Here is a 24854-nt window from a genome sequence, read left to right as displayed (position 1 = left end):
AAGATTTGATATGAAATATTTACCAGGTTTTATTTGAATTATGTTCTTTTTATACACTGTGTCCCGAAATATTTACAACCCTATTCAATATTGATTTAATTTATAGGTGAGCAACATGATCTCTTGCATATGCTCTTTAGTTTTTCTGTTTTCTGTGTTTTCTACGCTGCAAAAAGAAACATTAGTCTGACAGCAGTCCATTATTACTGGCAATGACTTCATGCAGGATTATTGTGAGTATCTCTGGTACAAGGACGTCTGAATTTTGATTATAAGAAGCAAGACTATTTACATTAATACCGACTGCTGGTTGTCAGTTCCCAACAACAATGAGGACTGTATTCCTGCTATCTGCACGGACAACTTATTATTTTGTGTAGCTGTAAACAGTGATGAAAATAAAAATAATTGGCTATATATCAGAAGATGTGTCACATAGTCTGGCACAGATTTAGAAACACAATCACCAAGATCTACTTATTTACCACATCATTTAGTAAACAGGTGCAATATTGACACTGAGCATAAACATCCACATATACTGCTCATAGAAATATGTATGTAACATGCACACACATACACACACGCACCCACACACGCCGAACTGTACACGGTTTCTTTCATACACAAGCATATCTTTAACGCGAAACTCTGACGAGATGATCAAAGCAAAAAGAGACAAAATTAGAAAAGAAAACACTGGAGTACATACATGTTTGCATGATACAAAATAAATATAATTTTTCTTTTTACAACACTGCTGTCTGTCACGATTACCAGCAGATTGATTAAAGAAGCTGCTGCAGTGAGGAAGCTTTGAGGGAGAGGAAGCGTCTGGGTGGCCCCAGCTGGTCGATAGGTTCAGTCTTTGCTGCCGGAGTCGATCCTCTCCTGCCGCCGCTTCATGATCTCCTGCAGCTCTGAGTCTCCGCTGCTCTTCTGTAAAGGAAATGCAAGAAGTTATACAGAGTACATATGTTTATACAAATTTCATATGCGAAAATGCAGATAACGGATTCTCCCGTTACAAAGTGTTGAATACAAAGAAATAAAATAATCAATCCCGGCCCCTGTTAATAACAACAATATTTGAGCACACATTTGCTTTATTTTGGCAACAGACAAGTTAATGAGTGCCACTTGTACCATTTAAGTAAAATAAAAAGAATTAAGGTTCTTTGGATTGAAGGATATTGATCATAAAAAAACAGGTATCTGAATAATTTCACTTTGCTAAATAGCTTTACATCAAAACTTAAAGGTCCAGTGCGTAAGATTTAGGTCGATTTTAGATTTTTTATTATTATTATTTAACATTCATAAATTATTTAATTGATTTTCAATCCCCTGAAACTAAGAATCTTTTTGCTTTTATCTTAGAATGAGCATTTTATATTTTATATATATCAGAAGTGGTTCCTTTGTCAGAGAGTCCGCTCTTTGGTTGCACCACCGTGTTTCTACAGTAGTCCAGAATGGATAAACCAAAACACTGGCTCTAGAGAGGACCATATGAATTTTTTTATTAACCTAAATACCATAGATTCTCCTAAATGCATTGAAGGGAGGAGTGATGCCTTCATCACATTAGATGCTATTCAATTTGACACACTGATCCTTTTAATGAGTCTTTGAAGCATGTGTACAAACAATAATTTACCTGGTCAGTTGTATATCCCTTTATGGTTAAGCTCAATGTAGTGCAGAGGAGGATACGCAATGTTCAGATACAGTATTTGGTCAGATAACATTGGTAACACAAGTGAGATAGTCTCACTGGATAATGGATGAACACTGAGGACAAGTTAAAAAACAACATAAATATGTAAGTACACTGTTGTTGCTCCTAAAGCCAACGTTAGGATAAAACCAGGTGTAAACAAAAACATGTTTTTGTAAACCACTCTGCTTTGCCATTTATTTTGTGAATTGATACAATAATGTGTTTACACTCAGTAATATTGATGTCCTATTTACTCCTCATTTTGAGGAAAATTATAATTTAAAATATGAAGTAATCTGCAAATTATGGTAATATAAGTAATACAAAAAGTAATTCCTAATATCACAGTAATGAATTACAGCTAACAAAATCCACCAAAGAGTTAAACTGTATGCTTCATAAATAATTGGGCCTCATTAGGTGTATCCACCCACTTTATGAACTACACCTGTATTAATCATAGATTGACTCGCTTGGAGACAGCTCACACCAACGGTTCTATTGCTGAGTATTCCCTTTTCTGAACATGCCCAGATAGAGGCTGCAAGTTGTGGCATGTGGCTTTCAATGAATCATATCTGGTGAAGGCGTTCAACGTTTTCACGAACATGTCTTTTTGATTTGTGGGTCTGAATCAAACAGGCTTGTGAGAAGACACACGTGTGACTGACCTCTTGCTGTGATTTCTCCACAGTCACTTGATGGTAGACACGACTGCCTTCGTCGCCACACACCGTCTTCAGTTCAGTTTTGTTGAGGGAGAACAGTTGGGCTCCAGTCAGGATCCCCAAGCATTCAACCGTCCTGCACACGAGACAGTCAGACAATATGTTTACATTCTCTCATTCACAATTTTACAGTCGTGAGTGCACAATTTGAATTTCATATCAGGCAGAGCACAGGTACTGTCAGTAGCATTAAGAATCAACGTTAGATGACCGGCTGATACTCTAAATAATGAACTTTACCTTATATTTCTTTATTATACTTATAATATCATATATAGTGTTATTTTTTTTATTTGTATATTTTACAACAGGTAAAAATCCGATTTGAGGCTGACCCTATGACAGTAAAGTTCTTGAATCCTAACTAAGAGTATCCATGAGGGCTCAGGCTCACATACAAAGACAAATCTATCATGCTGATGTTTAACAGTTAGAATGTTTACCATGTTCACCACTTCAGTTTGACGTGTTGGCTTGATAAATTTAGTCGATTAGCACTAAACCCAAACTACACTCGAGGCTTACGAAAGCTAAATCTTCCTAAGAGGAATATGGGCAACTGATTAAACACACATTACAGTCAGACTCATTAATGGAGTTACTCGACAAAAAGTTAGTTGGTTAAAGTTAATTAAATGAGTCCTGATGACTTTGGTGCTCAGGAATCTGTTGATCATAAATCTCTGTACAAAAATTAACAACCACAACTGGGGGATATATTATTCACAGGACGTAAACAAGGGGGGAAATGGTGCAAATAAAATTCCGTTTAGAAATTAAAGAGCAAATTAGCATGCAGTGTTTTTGCTGCCCTGTTTACTGCATTGAGAAGTGTAAGTGCTGGAGGTCAGCTGCAGAAAAAACACGACGCTAGGTTACTCTCAAAGGTGTGTGTATTGATTGGCTGGATCGATGAGTGTCACAGGTGACTTACGATGATGAGAATCCCTTCGCGTTGAGCCATGTGGTCACCTGCTCTGGGCTCGAGTCAAATATGAGCGGCAGGCAGCTGGAGGATTGTCGCTCCACGCGGATCTTCCTGACGGGCTGGGTTTTGTTTTCAGTGATCTTCTTCAACAACTCGTTGTTGACTTTATCCACTGCGGCACAGAATGACAGCCGACGTCAGAGCAAGAGCAATAACAAATACTAAAATATGTAGTTGCTAAATCTGACTTTGTTTGCTTTGTTGTGTTCACTCACTTTTTTCTTTGGGTATACCGTTGGTGAAAACGTCTCCATGTGCCACAGCACCTTGAGGTGACTTACTGTAATCCTGCTGCACACACACACACACACACACACACACACACACACACACACACACACACACACACACACACACACACACAAATAAAGTTCATGAGAAACCTCAGCTGGAATGATTCCAAAGACAGGTGTGTCTTTTCATCTTAGGTCTGGCTGATACATTTTTGCCAGGGTGCCAAAACAAAGATATGTGTGTGAAAGTATTTCACACCCGGAAGAGTAGGTGCATGCAGTGCTTGCTGCAGGGCATTAGTGAGCCTGCACACAGGGTTAATGGTGTTGGAGCTGTTGCCTCTCCCGTTATCTCGTGCAATTGACCATAATGTTTTTACAGTCCACACAGACAGTCAGACTTCAGATGCAGTTGTGTGCGCGAACCAGTTCTGTCTCTCTCTCAAGATTTTTAATTTCACTCTTTAGTCTTTGTACAGTTTTCTTGCAATATGTTGCTCATGAGACAATCGTGTGTGTGTGTGTGTGTGTGTGTGTGTGTGTGTGTGTGTGTGTGTGTGTGTGTGTGTGTGTGTGTGTGTGTGCATGTGCACCAACACTTATCTACACTCCTGCAGTGGTATGCTGTGCGCCTGCGCCACCGAGTGAGTAAGCAGGTACCCCTCCATATGAAGTTTTACGGGTGTTAATCAATGAAATGTGAATACAGCACAGACAAATAAGAGACCCAGCAGGCCTACCTGGCTGTAGCCGCCTTCTGGCTCCTCTATCTTCACAACATCCAGGATGTTGAACGGGACGTAGCCGGCCTGGCCGCTGCGATTCCGTAGTTTCCACCACTGTCTGTCATCCTCTATCACCTGTGGGAAACATTTTGTCTTGTGACCTGGATACAGCGGAAATTGCTTCATTGCTCTTCAGGGACTGCGCATGATTCCACATTGTTGAGACAAAGCCAACATGTTGGACTGTCTCTGGTTGGCATCATCCCTGCCTTACGCTTGACTCACACATTGAGGTCAGGGAAATAAGAAACAGTTTTTACCTCGAGGATTTCGTCCTGCAGCACTGACAGCTCGTTGGCATTCCGTGCTACAAAGTGGTAGCGAATTTTGGCATATTTGCGAGTGTGGGTCTTCCCGTTGTAGGACCTATTCAAACACATTTTAGCACAGTTTCACGTGTTTGTGTGTCATGTGAAAGACACTTCGGACGTCAGTACTCACCCATCTGATGAGCCAGAGGAATGAGTACCATAATACTGAAAAAAACAACAACAGATTGTTACATTTTCAAGGCTGAGGATTTGTAATGATCGTTGCATTTACAGACAGTGACTATCAGATTAATGTCTTACGTCCTCTGTTGAGTGTTTCCTGTAGTCAGGGCTGGTGGGCGGCCCCATTGGGCCTGAGGGTCCCTCTGTTTCCCAAGGGGCGGTCTTGAAGATATCTGCCGGTGGCTCCCATCCATTACGAAACTTTGGGTAATACACAGGGCCACACTGATCCCTGGGCCATTCTGATCTGTAGGAGCAGAAGGAGTAAAAGTATTGTGAAAATGTGACCTTTCAGCTACTGTAAACATCTGTAGAGACAACAGTGAAGCACATGGACCTGGGTTTGGTCCATCCTTCCCCCAGCAGCTCAAAGATGGTCATCTCTTTGGGGATGAGGTGTCCTCGCAGGAAGTCAACAGTTTCTTTAGAAAGGTGAGGAGAGATGATTGAGCGTACCAGTTCAGGACTCCCGGAGGTCTGCAGCACCTGTGGCCCAATTCACAAAGAGCACGTTAAAAAAAAACAGACAGAGAGATTGTCCATACAAAAACATGGGAGGAGTTTTTTTAGAGATTTTACACAAAGGTGCTTCAGTTTTAGTATTTTCCTTTGGATATAGTAACAGGCTAAAAAGTGATTTTTTTTTCACTGAGACAAAGAACCCGAGTAAGCATCTAATGCCTTTTTTCAACAGTCGAGAAAACACACACAGAAACAGTTTGGCACTCTCCATATATATACCCAGCTCTAGTATTCACTCAAAATCAAACTCAAAAAAATCTATACCAACAGCGATAAACAACAGCTATTCTACAATTTAACACCAACATTGTGGATGAAATAATGACAGTATAATACTTCACAAATATTGAACTGATAATCTTGTTGAAGTAAAAACAGCCTGAGATGGAAGACAGGTTGTGGCTGAAGCTGCTCTGTGTTGAGACTGATTGTTGAGGACGGCTAATCGCCATGGGGCCCAACTCTCAAGGACGCTGGAAGTAGGGATGCTGAGGAGGCTGCGGTACCTCGTACTGGCAAGGAGTGTTATTTCATTTAATGTTTTTGAGTACAATTTCTTGAGTAACATCTATATAAGATCTTATTTGTAGATATAACTGCACAACTGTCCACAGCTGAACATGGTCCTATGTTGCTTCGACGTAAATTGCTGTTTGCTGTCTGTTGCAGACCAAGGTGTTATAAAAGAGGTGTAAATGTGGTTGGCCATTCAAAATTATACCAAAATCTGGAATATGGCTTTTGTGTACTGCATTAAATAGGATGTCATGGTATGAACTTTCTCTCAGTAGCCCCATCTCTGCCTGACTTCCTGTCTCTACATACTCTTTGTAAATGACTGCTCCAGTGTTATCTCAACCTTAGCAAGCGAATCTAGAGTGACCAGAGATCATGGCTCAGAGCTTAATCCCTGCTCTGTGTTTCTAACAGGCAGTATCGAAGGTGTGGCTGCACACTGTGGCTTGGGATACCAAAGTTATGTAAGCAGGGCTGCACCTGTGTTGGAGCTGCAAGCCATGTCGCTCCAGTCTGGTGAGTATGCATAAGTGAATGTGGTGCAATTATAAAAGGGATGGAATGTCTGTTAGCTAGAACACAAACACAAAGCTGTTCTCATTCTGTGCATTTATAAGTGCTCAGTGTGTTATGATCAGAGAGGCCTGTGTCAACACTAAGGGATTTTTACTGTTGACATTCAGGATGATGGGATCTCCTGTAAGAGGGCCTGCATTTAATTTCATCTGTTGGACATCGAACATAAAACAATTTGTTTAGCTCTTACCAGCTCCAGAGGGCCAAAGAGGAAGTGAACCAGCTCGGACGCACTCGGATTCTGTATGTGCTTCTTCACTTTGGCCTGCAGGGGGCGTAGTGACAGAGACACATGTGAGAAGGTGATGGGGAGAGGAGCAGCTGATGATGTGGAGGATAAGGGAGATTAGGAGCTGTGATATCTCACCACGAGGTTCAAGGCCAGCTTCAGTTTCTGCAGGCTATCGATGAACTCGGCTTCAGTGGGGGGCTTGGCGCGCAGGGTCAGCATCCCCTCTGCAAACAACCACACCAACAATGACCACACACAGACTCCTGAGTTACTGCCACTGCCGCTCAGGAAATATGAAAGACAGCACACAGGTTTTACTTTCTGGCCAAGGTTCACAACCCTAAATGTTATTGTTTCATCTATACTATGGCTTACCACTAATGTCTCCAAGGAAACAAAGGTTATGAACACAATCGTGGTTAATTGCTAAACAGGTTTAAAGATGAATTGTTCACCTTGACCTGAAGGGAAATGCCAGAGAAAGAATGTTCTACAGCAGGGTTTCTCAACCTGTGACGCAGAAGGTCCCAAAGTTCTCATGACTTCAAAAACCAGCGAGCAATGGCATGTAAATTTGACTATGACATACTTTTGAATTATATTGTCAGGAATTGGGAAGTTCCACTTCCTATATTTTGTACTTAGAGGCCATTAGACATCTCATAGCTACCAGTTTTATTGTTAAATTAGAGATACATTTTTAAAAAGCATGTCAACAGTAAATACATCAAATCTTTTGACTAACAATTGAGTGAATCCCACTGAAACCAAAGTTGAGAAACTGATTCTCTAGATAGAGAATACATCATTGTCAGAACATCTGTCAGTGTCGTCAGGGCTGATGCTTTTACACTGTTATTACCAAAGTGTGTGTGGAAAAGTCACGCTTACTGCACGTGTGTTTTTTCCCCTGACCAATGAACACATACACACAGTAAAGTTGCATGTTTTTATACCAATATGTGTCACTGGATGGAGAATGGGGTGTGGTACAGTATGAGCACAGCGCTGGGTCGTAAAACATTACTCAGTAACACTGATATAATTATTTTACAAGCCAACAATTAGGAGGCACGAATTTCCGTTCATCAATCATTTCCTATCTAAATGAAAGGTTTTTATCTGCTATCTGCATGCTATCTGCATGCCGTGCCAGCCCCATGCAACATTAGACTCCACTTTCCCTTCATTATTTAATGTTTTTAAAGCAAAAAACATGTCAATAATGTAATTCATACAGAAGCACACTCCTGCTAATACATGGAAATCACCAAACCAGCATCTACTATTACCACACATACATTGGATTGGAAGTCCCGGGACACAGGACACAAAGAGACACACACACATGGCGACGTGAGCAATATGAAAATATTGTCACAGCATTCGTGCCACCACATCAGAAGAAAAGGAGACAGACCTGCTGGTCCTTTCTTCTTATTCTTCTTACTCTTGTTGCGGTGGTTGAGCTGCGAAAAGGCCTCTGAAGCCTTTTGCAACCGAGCCACAAAGTGTTCTATGTCGTCCAGGGCACAGTTGAGGATTTCCTGTTCAGGGAGACAAACCCTGTGTTTAAGCATCAAGAATACAGCAATGTGTGACGACGACAGGGTGTGTGATGTTATGACTGGTGATAAAAACACGCACCACTTCCTTTAAAGTGCGCTTGGCCAGTTTTTCATGCGACTCTGTGTTAATTTGTCCTGTGGCTCCTCTTTCTACATCCAAACACAAAACAACATATGAATGCCACCACTGAAATGACATGATTTTCTCTGCAGTGCTATACAAAAAGTACATATTTGTGAGCGCATATGCAGCATGGTTACACTCACCCTGTGGGCTTGGGGCAGCCACTCGTCCCGGAGGCGGAGGAGAGGGGCCTTTTGTTGGTGAGCTGGGAAGAATGGTTTCTCTGTGATGCTTCATTTTCTCCTGATTGACCCTGGACGATAAGGAGGATGTACAGAAACCATCAGAACTTTTAGGTTATTGTCACCTCCTTCAATGTATCCATGCATGTGTGTGTTTGTGTGTGTGTGTGTGTGTGTGTGTGTGTGTGTGTGTGTGTGTTTGGTGTGTGTGTGTGTGCGTTTGTGTGTGTTTGTGTGGCTGCAGCAGTAATGTTCTCACTTCAGAGTCTGAAGCCTCATCTTCTTCCCGTGCTTGTTGTCCCCGATGGCACTGTCTATGTCTGCATGAACCATCTCAGCCTGGAGATAGCGAGGAGGAACAAAGGGCAGCAAACTTAACATGTGCACATTTACAGCGTTAGAGAAAGCAGTAGGAGAGAAACATTCAGTATTCCTTCTGAGGATCAGTTCTGTGAGCGTCTATTCCACAGAGCCCAGAGCCGTTGAACCCAGCTTTTGCTGTTGTGGTTCCTTTTCTTATACACATGCAATCTACATGCTTCAGTTGTGATGTTTATTTTAAGGCCTCAGAATAAACAATGGTAGAATTGCACACAATTAACCGCAATTAAATACGAGGACACCAAACTAATACAACAATAATAAGCATAATAAAATAATGATATTGTGTTCGGTTGATCTAGAAAAGCCAACAGGCGGAGGGATGAAATGTATCAGTTTTTCCGAAAAACAGAATTCAGCTCTTCTCCAAAGTCCCCATCTTAAAGAAAGAGTAGAAGAATAAGAAACTTGATGATGAATAAGAAAATCCCCTTTTACAAAGATAAATGCAATGTCATATGTGATAATTCAAAGGTTTTTATATTCAGATTCTCTCATGATCAATGCTTTCTTGTAACCTAGTGGTGATTCTGAATTGTAAAGACATGTAGAAAGCTATTAATTATTATACCCTTTCAAAAGGGGATCTTTTGACACAAAAATCTCTGATCCAAGCTAAAAAAAAAAAGTGTAAAAGGATACACACATACACACAGCCTCTGAAAGCCCTGAAATCTGACCTAGTGCTCCAACAATGGCACCTTGGGTTTGTGAATGGCAAAAAAAAACAAAGCGGAGCGATCATGCGTGCACAAAGTAAAGGAAGCAAATTGAGCCAAGCCTGTAACGCTCAGACTGAGACGCACCTCCACCTCGTCACAGTGGAAGAAGTGGATGTCGGGTTTGTGCTGCTCCTTGTCCTGACACACGAGCAGCAGCACGGAGGGGTAACGTGTCTGATTCAGCACCGCCTGACACATTTGGATGGTGTGGAGAGGAAAGTTCTCCAACTCCATCTGCAGAAGAACAATGGGGGAATAGAGGAGAGGAAGTTGATGCAGGAAAGGAGCAATGTAGGCCAAGTCCTCATTGAGATTTAAACCATAAGTTGGTGTGGGGGAGAAATGACTATGCCATCGATGTTCTCTCTACAGGATGGAAAATAGATTTTACTTTAATGTCAAACTTTTTTTTTTAAGGATGTTTACCATGTGAAATGAATCCACCATGATCATGTAGGACTCACTGTAAGAATAATACATTATTCAATACACTCGTGTTGACAAATCAAGTTTGAAGTTGAAGCAGTTGTTAGAGACTTCAAAAAAAGAATTGTCACTTTTAATTTACCGAATGATGAACTGTTCTAATATTTAGCTCTTAAAACAAACTGTACAGTTCCCATAATTCATTAGACACATCTCTCCTTAGAAGCTACCTCCCTCCCTAATTGAATAGAAGAATGCATGATGTGTGGAAAGGTGTGGAGCTGTTACCTGTGTGTCACAGTCGAGCAGGCACACCGCCTTGTCAGTGACCTGGAGGAGCATCTCCTGCGTCCAGATTTTGCGCTTGGAGTCCAGAAGGACCAGTTTCTTAACGGCGTCGTCCACAGTGACAATGGACTCCCTCTTGTCCATGATGAATGTGGTGAGATGCTGTGTAGAAAACAGCGTGTTGGTAAATGAGTGGTCAATATGAAGCTCGCTTAGATAAGCCTTCAAACTGAAAACGGGAAAACTTAAGGTCTGAGGTCTTCACACGCTGCTAAGCCTTTGCTCGGTTCACAACAAGTGAATATCTGCCTTTTTCCCCAAATAAAAGCAAATAGAAAGTCTAAAGAATGGATTTGGTTTTCATTGGACAGAGCTCAACAGAACAGCTGTTTTACTCAGTTTACAGTCTCACTGCTGGGTTAGGGCTAGGGTCACTGTGGCAAAAAAAGCATATTAGCATAATCCAAAAAAGATCAAACTTTTCTCTTAACTAATAAGGAGATCTTTATCTGATAACAAAACAGCAGCTTTACTACGCAGGCCTATACGACAACACGTATACATGGCTGTACATATATGTCGGCGTATGACAGTTGCAGAATAATGAGGCGATAAATAGTGACAGAAAACAAATGTACAAGTTGAAGGACTGACACTTCCTGTGTGTGTGAGAGAAGTTGAATAATGTTGATTCATGTTTAGCAAATGTCACCTCAAAGGTCAAGTTAACACGTCTCACCCTGGAACACGGCCACGGACATCGCTCTGCCAATTGCTTTTATCTGTGATTATCTGCCCGTGTGTGATAAGAGGCATTTACGGAAAGACCAAATCCAAGCAGGACATAGTTCAACACCATCCCTGACCCGAGGCACACCCCTGATTCAATGGTCCTGGACACTTACTGCATTTAAACTAAGTGCTTTGCCTATATCTTGGTTTTTTACTTGAGGCTCACCGGCCTGATTCAAATTATAAATGCACTTAATTCGCAGTCGTCATGCAAGATTTTTTTTTTGCAAGAATAACAAATAACAAAATAACAAAATGACATTAACGCACTGTATTACATGAACCCTAACCACTATGTACTGAAGATCATACAAAAAGAAGATGCACTTTTTAAAAAAAAACAATTTCCAATTTACCTTTTTTCGCTTTAATCAATAACCTAATGAGAAGTGTATTAAAGTGACTCTCACAGAGATCTTTCTACCTCCCAGCCTAACTTATAATATAGTTCATATTAAATAAAAATGAATAGAAAAACTTTAAACTTTGAGACAGAAAACAGGAAGGCTCTTACCTCAACATGATACTGCGACGTCTCATGCGTAATAAAATTGGAGTTGGAGTATTTCTTCCTCTGCTCTGTTGATAAGAAACAAAGACATGTGAAAAACGTGAGAAAACGAGAAGCCACCGAGTCCGGCCGGAGTTTTGACTGTAAATCATTCTACAGCAGCAGCAGCGGTTAAACTGACCGAGAGACCACATGTTGAACGTTTCAGCACGGTGAGCAGATACACTGAAATACTAATGTGCAGGTTGAAAACACCAGCAGAGCAATAAGGAAGGAGGTAGGTGGCTTTATTTTTTATGGGGTTACTGGCACTGCCTCTCATGCAACTGGTGTCTACAACTCTATTTGGACAAATCACCATCCCTGCTGGTAACTAAGCACTGACCAAACATTTGAATGTACCACAACAACTCATTCTGTTTCTTTTTATGTGTTATGAAATAAAAATCAATGACACTTTAACGTTAAAAGAAAATCTCACATCTTAATTGAAAGATTTGCTGCAGCAGTATTATTTATCTAATTCCACTTCAACAAACCTTTGCACATGACAGTAAAGTAGACTTACTGAGCTCATTTGATTTGGACACACAATGATGTATATTACATTATATCTTATAACAGTAAAATATAAACACAACAGGGTAGTCCCTCTGCAGGAAAGAAAGGAAACATTTGTTGGCAAACTTTATGCCCAGTGAAATGTAAACTCTCCGACTTCAACTGTTAATTATTAATTTTCATACCAAAGAGTCTACGTGACTTTATTGACAGCACACCTCATTATATCACCGTGAAGCCTGGCTGGGATTAAAGCTCGATCCATCCAGGGCATTTGCACAGATTTATTGTGGGGTCACAATCTATGATTTTCATGACCGACGCTCACTTCCTCATCATGTGGTACTGGATTGATACGTATCACCTGTTACATTTTAGTGGGTAAAAAATGCTTTGAAATCAGCTTGAAACACAAAAACACAGTGATTGTGAAACCTGTGCCATGGCGCGGCAGGTAGGATGACAGCAAACATAAGTTCCACGTTGAGAGATATTCCAATCAGTCTCAGAGAGTTTGAACAAAGATAATAACAAAAGTCCACAGCTGCTTTGCATGAGGGTTTACTCACACACAGAGATAAATCCTAAAATATCCATGCTGACATAATCACGATGTTATCATTTTGTTTTGTAAAAGCTACTTGCATCAACCAGGATCACCATCTTTCTCTACTAAACTAAAAGCTGATGGTAATGTCGTTAGTTTTGTAGGGTACTTGTTTACAAATACAGTTTAGTGGACAACTTCAAATAGAAAGTCACAGGATCACTGAAGACTAATTTTCTGTGGACCATGAAAATACAAAAAGACACGGTGCAGTAGCTGTCGAGACAACGCAGTCTGGACCGAGAGATGAGCCACTTGACTGACAGACCAGCTGCCACTCCCAAAGCCACATAACTGGCGTGGCTAAAAACAAGTAATGTGACTTCACCGCACTGAGCTACTAATAGACAACAGTGTCAGGGGCAGATCTAAAATATGTTTCTAAATGAGGGGCTACAATGGGGCCACAATTTACACAGAGTGGACAATTAATACGGACATCATCCATGCAACGGTTCTGATTCAGTACGGTGCATTACGTTTAAGTAATTTCCAGTTTACTGTTTACTTCCAGCAAAATCCTATTATTGAATATAATTTGAAAATTGTTCCTTGATCAAGCACATTGTGTTATACAAATAAAACTAAATGATAGGCTATTTATCGTAAGTATTGTTAATAAGTGACTATGATTTTAAGGAGCTACCTAGGGCCGCTGCCCCCTTGGCCCCACCCCTTCATCCGCCCATTTTTAAAGAGGACGACTGAAAAAAACAATCAAACATCTGCTATTGTTTTTCAAGCCTGTGCTAGATATCAAAAGTCTGACGTTCAACATGCAGGGAGACATTTTAAGCCTGGATTCTAAACATGCACATGTGTATCAGGAGACTAACAGCTCCATTGTGCGCTACATTAGGCGATCTGTTGGCCGGGGCCAGCGTGCTCACTGACCTATTTAGCAAGTGAATAGTCTGCAGGTAACAATTACGGTTAAATGGGTGCATGTTCCGGTAAACTCCAGCAGATCTCATATCAGGTCTCTTTCTGTCCCCAGCCCAACAGAGTCAACACTTTGATGCCACAGATCTGCTTTGGCCTATATACAGACATTGAGACACATTTAAGTTGTTTGCATAACCCTTTACAAAATGGGTGAGTCACAGCTCTATTATTTCCCGTATTTGCCAACCTCTCATCGATGATACACTGTGATTGGCTTTGGCTGATGCATGTTCTGCAGCATTGAAAAAGAAAAATCCGATGTGATCTCTTTAAATGCATTCGACCTCCAACACGCGAGCATTTGTCTTCCCTGTCCCTGCAGTGTCCTCTCTGCTGATCCTTTCCTACCTGGGTCCCTGCAGGTGAGACACAAGCGTCAGGTGTCGTTCTGACAGTCGAGCTCGCCCCATGTCTTATTGATGACTGACATTTATGCCAATCAATTCACATCTCTTTGACGGCGTGCAATAAGAGCCACTTAGCAGGCAGATGGGCAGATCATCGTGTGCTCTCCGGAGTCAGTGACCAGGGATAAACACGGCGCCTGTCAGCTTATCAAACCAACGCATGGTCCGAGATCAGTCACTGCAGCCTGCTTAACAAGTGATCTTTAAACACAATGAACACTGACTCTACCAAAACCGAAAGACCGTAACGTTCTTTGATGCAGTGCAACTTTTATTGTTTTTTAAGGCTTTTTATTTTGTTTATGGGGAATAAAATCCTATATTGAACCATTAAAGAAGGAATGAGTCCCACCACAGATAATTCAAACTAAAGTACACAATAATCGTATTGGAATAAGATCAAGATCATTATTTGTCCAAGTCACACTTCGTATTCAGAAGCTGTATCTAAAAATATTTGGCCATAGGTCACCAGAAAAGAAATTGCATCACAAGCCTCAACAACCGATTCACCTCTTAAAACCGTGCTCCACAACTGGGTACAGGTTTATCAAGAGCCATAAGAAGATATGCTATCAACTAATAACCACAAATAACACTGCTTTAACAAAGTCCAAATCAGAGAGTGACACTGTCGGACCAGTGCTCCCTGAAAGAAACTACATTTACAGTTTTTAAAACCATTTAAAAAATCATTTCAGACACATGTTTACCTGAAAGGGTCATGCTCCTCAACCACACACCGTCTGAGAAAGACAAAAAGCCCTTTAATGCTGGGAGGATGAGACTGGTGGGCCATCGCACTGCTCGGCTCTAAAGCTGCTGATAACAGATCAGGTGGGAGAACTCACTGGGAGGTAGTTGCATCACTTGTAATGTGAATGACAGAGTTTTGCATAGAGGAAATTGAGCTGCGGTTGTTACTTTACACGTTTTTAGTATCCTCTTGGTCATTATCTGTATAACATATACCAATTATATTATGTATGTAGGGCATCTTCTGTAGAGGCGGTGGACTAGTGGCAGAAACTTGGACTATGGGCAGAAAAGGTCTCTGGTTCGTCTCTGGTTCGACTCCACGGAGAAACAACAAAAAGATGAACCTGGATTGATCTGTCCAAAAATCCAAGAGGATTCTCCCTACCCTGTCTAGTGCCCCTGAGCAAGGCACCTTACTCACCCAACATCTTCTCCCCGTGCGCCGTACATGGTCGCTCACTGCTCTGTGTGTAGAGGGAGTGTGTCCTTCACCAGATGGGTCAAAAGCAGAGGTTGAATTTCCCTACCTGCATGAGTGTGCCTGTGCATGTCTGTGCATGTGTTTGGGACAAATAAATGCATCTTAATCTTAATATGTGTATATATATTTATATATTTTTCATTCTGTCACACGGACAGACATGCTGGTGTCATCCTGCAGTGAGAAGGTACTGGCGACCATCTGCCACACAAGATTTAACGAGCCAATGGAACAGCACCGTCTCATCGCACAGGGAGAAGATTATTTCACCGAGATCACAAGACTGGGTGACATCCCGGGGATATTTGGATGACTAAGAGCACAGAAGTCCTCAGGCAACAAAGTGCACAGTCAGATGCAGGTTGGGGACATATTGCTCCTCTACAATAACAGCATCTGTCATTTGAGGGTGTTCTAAATTCAGAGCGTGAAAACAGGTTGTCCTGCCTCCGCACAGCCTTCTATCTGCTTTCTTACTGGGCCACACAATGTTCCTCTATGTTGTGTGGAAGGAGGTGCTGGTGGGAGCCAGTGAGCTCATGTCTGAGGCAGCGAGGGCAGCAGCAGAAGTGAGAGAGGGGCCGAGTCCGCCTCTTTCCACTTTTCAATGTGTCTTTTATTCACCTGCGAGACCTGGGCATCCCCACCCTGTTCCAGCCACATATTGAAAACAGACACACCCTGGAAATGTGACATAGCACGATCCAGTCTCGGAAACACGCCCGATACAAGAATGCAACAGCTAAAATATAAAATGTCCAATCATTGCATGACTATTAATACGTTTCAACCAATCAGTGGTGCAGCCTGACAGTATACATGTCAGTGGAGCACTACTGTACCACAAGCGAGCCCTACATTTCAGAATGTCCAACTCAGCACTTTGAGTGCAGACACACACTCAAAAAGCCTGATACATGGATATAGTTACAGAACTCATGTTCCCTTTAGGAGCCCCCCCATGTCCCTCAATATCGAACAGAGGTGTCAGCAGGCTAAGCACGATCGGGCCCCGAGCCGGACCTTGGCCCCCTCTTATCTGTGTGTGCGTTATGCAGAGGATTGCGAGGCCGTGGGGCTGCTGCAACACTCTGAAGGGTGGGAGCGCCGCGTTTCCTGATAAAGTTCTTTTGAAATGAGCAGTATATTGGGAAGGTACTGAAGGCTTATAAGGGCATTATATCCTGTGCTCCATTTGAGATTTGTTAATGCTTAAGAACCTTTTTAAAGTGGGTCATTGATCCATTTTTTCTAAGCAGAAAGTATATTATTTAACAAACAGAAGAGTGTATGTTGGATCGACTCAAAATAAAATACAGTGCCCCTTGTTCATCATTATAAAGGAACATGTCACATAATTAAATAGTGTTTACACAAAAACTGCATGAACTAGATACTTTAAGCTGCAAATTTCCCTAAAGCTATTCCATGACAATCTCCTTCATTATTGACTTTAACAGACTGCAGTGACTCATGCTAGAGAAATAAAGGCATGTTAAGGCACATTCTGGAAAAACGGTCAAACTGTAAAATACTCGCCCTGACAAAAACACACCAACTCCTGAACACACTCCCATGCAGTCACTCACCGTAGAGGGCCTTGGCGCTGATTTTGCTGTCCGACCTGGCCACTCCACTGCAATAACAAGAAGAGGAGACGGGGTTACGCTGTGCAGCTTTCATTCTCTCTCCCCCTGCACCTCTGGATGCCCGTGTCCCAAACCCTCTGAATGTTCCACACTGTCCCACACAGAGACTCACAGACTGGCGAGCGCTGGATGAGATTAGCCTAAAATACTGAGCATATGGACGAGTCAGGGCCAAGGAAAGAGAGAGGGAGCGAGGGAGAGGGGCAGAGTGGAGAAGGGAAAGAGGGAGGAGGGGAGGCATGGAGGGAGGATGGAGCCAGGAACCCAGGCAAAGCAAACAACTCTCAACAGAGGCGCTCTGTGCCCAAGGTCCCTGACCAACACCTCCTTCCACATGCTGGATTAGTGATTCGCCGGCGACTGTGGGACAGTAAATTTGCAGGATCTGATTAGCTAACTCACAGAAAAGTAAATATGCAAGGGGAAAGCAGGAATGTGCGACACTCACTTGGCTGGCCTCGACTGAGCTCCCGGGACACTCATGATTTAAGGCATCCACCTGAGGAAGAAGGAAACAAATTAAGTAGGTGACCTTCTGAAAGCGTGCAACATCTAGTAGCTTCAATCTTTTTTCTCTCATTGCGATTGTGCAAGCTCTAAAACACAGACCATGCTTGTATAAAGTAGCGACACCTTATTAAAGTTGTATATATATTCTACAAAGTTGTGGTGTAGTCCATTAAACAGCCTGTTGCTGCTCAGTGCAGAGCCAGGTGTTGGGCCTGCACTAGCCGGAGTCGAGGGACTGGTCTGGGACAATAGAGGACAGCAGGCTGATATGACCTGTGTAATTAGATCCCCTCGGTTGATGACTATATCTCTAAGCTGCAATTATTTAATCTGGTTGTGTTTTTACATGCAAACTGTTTGACATCCATTTGATAATTAGCGGGGCCGTCAAAAGGAGACGACTGTAAACTTTAAATCTGAGAGGTTATGTGGAAGCAGGAAATGAGGGAACAAAAGTCTCCCACACCTTCTGCTCTGATCCTGGAGACTTGTCTGTCAAAGCATGCACTGGCGAGGTTGTGTAATATATAATCACACCTTGAGCACAGGCCTACAGTATCAGTATGTACTCTTACTGGACCTTAGATCTTACACAAGAGAGTGAGCTCTGCTATCAAATCATTGAGCTGTTTGATTATATAAACGGAAATAAAACAAAAGGCGAGGCAACTTTATAAAGTTCCCTCAGTTAATTGCTAAACTGAATTGTCTCTGACACCGGATACAATAATTACCTTTTACACGTGACTTTAGACTCCGAGGAGCCATGTATCTCTTTAAGAAACCGGTTCATTTTGTATTATTAATCGCTGGTGAGAGGTTAGGATCCTGTGTCTCCAGTAAGCATTTTAAGTGTTCATCAATACCAGGCCCATCTGTAAGATACTGACCCTGTGTCACTTAACTGCACTGGGAGGGATTCCTACTATATACACAGCTATAACACGGCCCATTTCCTCAGGCCATGCCTTATCCTACAATCTGAAATTTTAAACTTTTTGCAGAACACACGCATACACACAGACACACACCCACACACAGACTCAGATGCACGGAGTAAATACAGTGACAGTTGTAGGTTGCAGGTGCAGTCACTCAAGCTTATCTGGCAGCAGATCATAAACATAATCTTGTCTCGACCCATAATCCCCCTGTGTACTTCTGAAACAAAGAGAGAGGCCGAAGCTGGGCCGAAGTTATGGTGTGATAAAAGTTTGATTTGATCCGAATACAGCCACATGCGGTCCCATGATGCCCCCTGATCCAAGAGCACTGCAGCTTAACCGACCAATAACAACTACAGTCGGATTTACTTCAGTGAGTAGGGTCAGCAGAAAAAGATAAGACTTCCTCTTTGTGCCCTTATCTCTCTGGTCATCTCCTCTCCGTGCTATTGTTCCAGCCTGTGGACCGTCGCCAGGTTTCACGATGGAGGTGAAGGCAGATCAGGACAGACCGGGTGTCATGTGTTGTCAACCTCATGGCAGGAGGCCGTCTGCATGCCTCTCCTCCACTCGACCTACAGTGCTTATTGTTCGATAATGACAACCCCTTATTAACATATTAAAACAATAATAATGCCCCAAAACATGAGTAGCGTATGCAGAATGCTTGGCTTGTTTTCAAAGCAACTGTAAATATCTCCCTGTTCTGATTTTCATGTTTTAATAGAAGTAGGTTACGCAAGTGTTGTGTTATTCAAGCTGCTTCTGTGACTCTTTGGTATCAGTCATGTGGTCCGTGTTGTTGCTTTGGTCATATCTTCACACACACACACATGCGCGCGCACACACACAAAAAACTCCCGGAATGATCTCATGCGAAGTTTGACTCTGAACACTGACCTACATCTCTCTATCACAACAGCCCTTGTGATAAACTTTGATATCAGATTTATAACTAGAATGACATATACATGATCACTCAGCAGATAAGGCCCAACAGTCCCTTGAAATTCAATCAAGCTGCACCCAATTGCACATACGCATTGATATCAGTCAAAAAGGGATACAAACCCCCCATGATCCAGATCCACATTCAGATTTAATGGGTGCTTCTCTGGCCCATTTAGTATCTGTCCACCGAGTTTTGTGGTAATCTATACAGTGGTTTTGCAGAATCTTGCAAACAAACACACAGATTGCGGTGAACACATAGTGTACCTCCTTGGTCGACTTAATTATGTTGCCTTTAACTTTTTGTAAAGGATTCTTCCTTAGTTAAGATTTATTTAGCACAATATCACATTAAAGTGTCTCAGCACACAAAAGACAGTAACACCACCATTGTTAAGCTGCCATAAGAGGAACAGTGCAGCTTCAGGTCTGTGAAAAACACAACACAATTCCTCGGTTACGCAGCGGCACCACAACACGTTGTCAACGCACACATTAAAGCATAGCAACAGTTCGGACCGAATCAATATCTATGGTAACGTGTCTGCCCCACAGGACACACCCCGTAACACACCTGCAGCACCAACAAAGGATTCACAAAAAAAACTGTGAGATACGCAGACAACATAAATCAGAACTGACAGAACCATCAATGCTGAAGTAATCGTCTGTATATGCTCATCAGCAGCCTCCGGTGGGGGTATTTCTTTGCTATCATACATTAATTCTCCCACACTCTAAAACTCAATCATACTAAAAGTAGAGATATGTATTTACTCTGATGAGAGCTACGTGCACTTTGTCCCGTGCACCACAATTATTGGGTGATAACAGTTATCAGATGTGATGTTATTGGAGACATTCAGTCGTCTGTGTGAGTCACAGTGATGTTGTCGTGATAGCTGGCGACAGTGTTACAGGTGGATTGTGGGTCCTCAGGTACAGTGGTGACACTGCACACTTCCCCGAATCAGGACAGAGAGACCCACGCGGAACAAGACAAATCAGCTCAGATTTCACAGACATGTTCCCTGTTTGTCCACAATGACGCCAACGATCTCACGTGACAGGACTCCACTCAGCGAAAAGACGGTTTAGTAAGTGAGATTTTCTGTTGAAACCAAAAGGAAAGCACCACCTTTTTGAGCGATATCGGATGTATCTATATGGCAGCCACATTCATGTTACTTATTATCCAACACCAATCTGGAGTTGTCTATTAACCTAAATGTGTTTAGCAAACTCTACATACAGACATGCAACATACGAGCCGGCACAGACTAGAAGTGGAACACATGGACTTTGGTTGAAAGCTTCTTATCATTAAACATTACCGCTTTGTATGGTAACCCAAGTGCCAAGAGCCAAACAAGCTCTCCAAGATTATTAAAGCTGCAGCGAAGGTTATTGGCAAGTCACATAACAACTCTGCGATATGTCTGAGGGAGCTGAACCAAGGAAAGCCTCACACCCAGTGAGTTTGAGCTGCTCCCTCTGGTCATCGGTACAGAGTCACACGGGCCAGCCGGAAACTTATATAAGTCTTTTTATTCCTTGTGCCAAACAGACACTGAACAGGGAATAACTGCACTGTACTGTTCTGTAAAATGTAATCCCAGGTATTACTTCTTTGTTTATGTGATTGTGCAACTTCCTGCCACCCGTCCATCGCCCTTTTGTATGTTGCACTATTGTATCGCATATTTTGTGTGTTTTTTATGGTCCTATACATAACACACACATTACTTTTTTCTATTTTAGTGTGGGCACTCATTGGTATAATGCATTCCCAAGGCCCTTAACCTAACCATCACAACTAAATGTCCGACCCTCCCCCTAACAGCAAGTCCTTCCCAAACTGTCCTCACTCAATAGGGACCAGACACACACACATGACCTGACATGAATCAATCATTAAGCAGCTAAGGAAAATGGAGAGTTGAGAGTTGAACAGACAGAACGAAAAGAAGAGGAGCTCACAGTAGGGTCGTCCGGATGAGATGCTCAGTGTGAAAGACGTGGGGGAGATAGCAGCCTCAGTCTGCCATCACTCACTGCAGCTGGTCCACTGATAAATTCCCCTGGAGATAATCGATATGGGATGTCAGTCCTCTGTTGTCAGCTGGGTTAGTCCACTGTATGGGACACGGTTAGTCGTCCAACACAGAGACACAGAGCAGACGTGTGTCGCTGGTTGTTAGAGACAGTCACTGAGGAGGAGGCGGAGGAGGGGGAGGAGGAGGCGTCTCTGGAGCAGGTGAGTGATAGGTGAGTCTGCAGGTAACAGCAGGTAACTCTACCTGAGAGGGGAGGAGCTCCACAGGCACTTCCCTGAGGGTGGGCTGGTCTGTGCACTAGGTGACCTGTAGGGCACAAAGCAACAACACAACAATATACACAAGCAGTCTCATTTGAAAAAACTGAACACTGACAATCAAGTCTGTGCATGACAAAAAAAATTTTTAGGATTGATTTAAGATTTGAAATATAAGGGGCTGTACATCTTTTTGGAAATGATTCATATTTTTGGGCAATGACCACTCAACTTAAAGGTTCTACTAAACCTGATAGTAGGAGTAGCAGTTTTTTTTTATTTTGGTCGGAAAAGTAGAGAAAATTCTGAAAAATAAGAAAAACTTGCATTTACATTTATTTATTTCTCTATACATTCTTTAAGCTTCAAATTTTTCTGATCTGTAATAATCTATCTGTCTATCTATCTATCTATCTATCTATCTATCTATCCATCTGTCTATCTATCTATCCATCTGTCTATCTATGTGTCTTTTTGTTTCGTTTTACAGTATGCTGTAAAACAATTGCAGAAATTACTTTTAATGGCTTTATTCACTCTGTCAACTTTCTGACCTGAGATGCCCCCCAGGTGACATACTTACAGCAATAAAATAGCAGATTTAGAAATTCTGTTTATGATTTACGAACAAGATAGACCCAATTACATCTAACTTCACTTTGTGCAGAGATGTGCCTTGTCTAAACTAGCTGGACTCAACAGGTTGTATGAAAGAGGAGCAGCAGCATGGAACACTGCCCAGGTTTCAGTGTCAGGCCGCTCAGTGTGTCCACTCTTTGTCCAGCTGATGTGTGCAGTACATCCAAAAATAAAATCAACTACACAAAGCAATCGCATGCCTTTGTGTATACAATGTTGGATTATCGACAGCTAGAATAATTGTCATTCATCAAAAATGAAAAGTGTACTATTATAAAGGGAACTAATATTTGCACACACACACACACCATGGTTGATCCACAGTGAGTGCGTGTGTGCCTCACTGTTGCTCAAGCACAGGGCCTGTGAAATCTGATTTGTTTAGAATCCGGTCCCTTTGGAAACCTTATCATTGGGTTTGATCATTAACTTCAGCTGTCAGTGAGGAGAAATCACTCATTTGAACAATGTGGGCCCAGAAGTGATGGGCCGTTCCCAACTCGAAAACCTGCGCTGAGGTCATACCTGAATAAATGGAGGCTCACTGAGGCCCACTGATGATCCAACATCAAGTTTGTACGGTGAAATTTAGATGAGCATAACCCAATTTCTTTTTAAACGACAATTGAGTCTGTGTGAGGTCGTTACAATTTGAGGTATTGTGGTGTTAGTACAAAAACACTATGAACTGATACAGTGCACATATGCAGACTCCATTCAGCTTAAGTTATTGAGATACAAACGACTAAAAAGTAGAACAAGTAGAACCATTTTTATTCTAAAAACAAAGAAGGGAAAGTTCCCATTGAGAACAAAAATAACTGATGCCACTTTTCATACCTTCATCACAACAATTCTGCCCTCTGCTGGAGGAAAAATGAATGTGTCGATATAAATTATAAGCACTAACACAAATGTAGATTCTAACTTTTAAACCCAGTTGAAAATATATTGAAGTAAAACAATATATTAAGAGTAATGAGAAAAAATAACAATATCAGTATCATACAAACATCATACAAAATATGTACTGATACTAATATTACAGTTAAAGTTTCTGGTTTTATAAAAAGGATGGATGCTATGAAGCTATGAAGATGAAGATGAAGAGAAGGTCTCTCTATGAATAAATACTGAAAGATACAGAGAAGAGAACCTAAACATCTGTTTTTACTCTGCACCTCAACAGACAGATATTTCTGTCACGTTGTTTAAAATCCAATCTGGATTGTTGTGGGTCTGGTGTTTCCTCATAAAGCTTCACCCACATTGATTTATGGATTTATTTCAGCCCCTGGAATACACAGACTCCACCTTTTCAGAGGGAGAGATTGGATGATCCTTGAATCTAGGCTTGGAGGAAAATTGCGCCGTAATGTGAAGGTGTACAGTATCACTTGTGAATGTCCCACATATCAATAATTCAAACAAGTCCTACAGGCAGGGCTCACTTCATTCATTTACAAACGAGCGAATGGACAGAAAGATCAGGTCTTTTCAAAAGAAGCTAATTAACTTCACTTGTCTTGATTATCAAGATAAATGGAGCCTAAAGTGTTGATCAGTCTCTTTGTGTGATACAGTTATCTATGATTGGCAGATATTCTACCATCAACTACCAACCTGTCTTTTATTTATGTCGACATAATCAATAAAAAGCTTTGTCATTTATCACTACTGGTGAAGTTAAATGATGAAAAGCTCCAGTAATGACCAATGACAGTGGAAGTAGCCTGGACCAAGCAGATCATAGCTATGTTACAGAAGTACAACTGGTAGCAGGTTATTTGTCTTCATCACATGAGGTTTAGCCCTGACTCTGTTAACTTCATACCTGTCACCAGAGAAGATTTGGATATCTTAGATTAATTTGTTTAACATTGTTGTTGTATTTGTGGTGTTTTAACTAAATGTATTCAACGCACTGGGAATTGTGTAGACATATATTCTTAGTAATGATAGAATGTGGAAGATCCTATATTTTATACTATATACAAGTATGTCTGATGTATGAGTGACACTTCACTTTAACATTGATCTTGTTACGAAATGTACTTTCTATATCCTATTGGAAAAAAGAAAACATGAGTTCCCACAATAATCCTTGGTCGTTGTGTGCTATAGAGCTGGTGAACACAGGAAACTAGGGAAATGGGACGTTGAAAACATAGGACCCGAGCAGAGCACATTTCTAGAACTGCGAAACACACCCTATGACCCCAATATAATCTTGTTATAGACTTTTAAATCTATCTAAAGGGCAACCAAACTAGTTTACAGGAGTGACTTTTATGGT

At 41.7% G+C, this 24854-nt stretch overlaps 1 protein-coding gene across 5 annotated transcripts; it reads right to left on the bottom strand.

The window, feature by feature from the left end:
• On the bottom strand, window positions 1–21859 carry eps8l2 (EPS8 like 2). 5 transcript variants are annotated; one of them, XM_053426466.1, is made up of 21 exons: window positions 21586–21859; window positions 17649–17699; window positions 17141–17187; window positions 11795–11859; window positions 10489–10650; window positions 9859–10008; window positions 8931–9010; window positions 8633–8742; window positions 8445–8515; window positions 8218–8344; window positions 6933–7021; window positions 6756–6830; window positions 5289–5437; window positions 5030–5198; window positions 4899–4933; window positions 4718–4823; window positions 4413–4532; window positions 3655–3730; window positions 3386–3551; window positions 2395–2527; window positions 1–939 (listed from the first exon to the last, which is right to left on the bottom strand). In XM_053426466.1, the coding sequence occupies exons 2-21, from the start codon at window positions 17681–17683 to the stop codon at window positions 862–864; spliced, it is 2043 nt and encodes a 680-aa protein (XP_053282441.1). In that variant the 5' UTR covers window positions 17684–17699; window positions 21586–21859; the 3' UTR covers window positions 1–861. The 5 variants fall into 5 exon arrangements, with proteins under 5 accessions (XP_053282441.1, XP_053282443.1, XP_053282440.1 ...); XM_053426468.1 differs by lacking the exons at window positions 17649–17699; window positions 21586–21859 and adding an exon at window positions 17313–17517; XM_053426465.1 differs by lacking the exons at window positions 17649–17699; window positions 21586–21859 and having other exon boundaries at window positions 3655–3727; window positions 17141–17516.
• Between the last annotated feature and the right edge of the window lie 2995 nt (window positions 21860–24854).

The sequence above is a fragment of the Pleuronectes platessa genome, chromosome 7 (genome assembly GCF_947347685.1).
Source record: "Pleuronectes platessa chromosome 7, fPlePla1.1, whole genome shotgun sequence".
NCBI lineage: Eukaryota > Metazoa > Chordata > Actinopteri > Pleuronectiformes > Pleuronectidae > Pleuronectes > Pleuronectes platessa.
The sequence above is the reverse complement of the archived record's forward strand: the minus strand, read 5'-3'. Positions and strand labels throughout refer to the sequence as shown.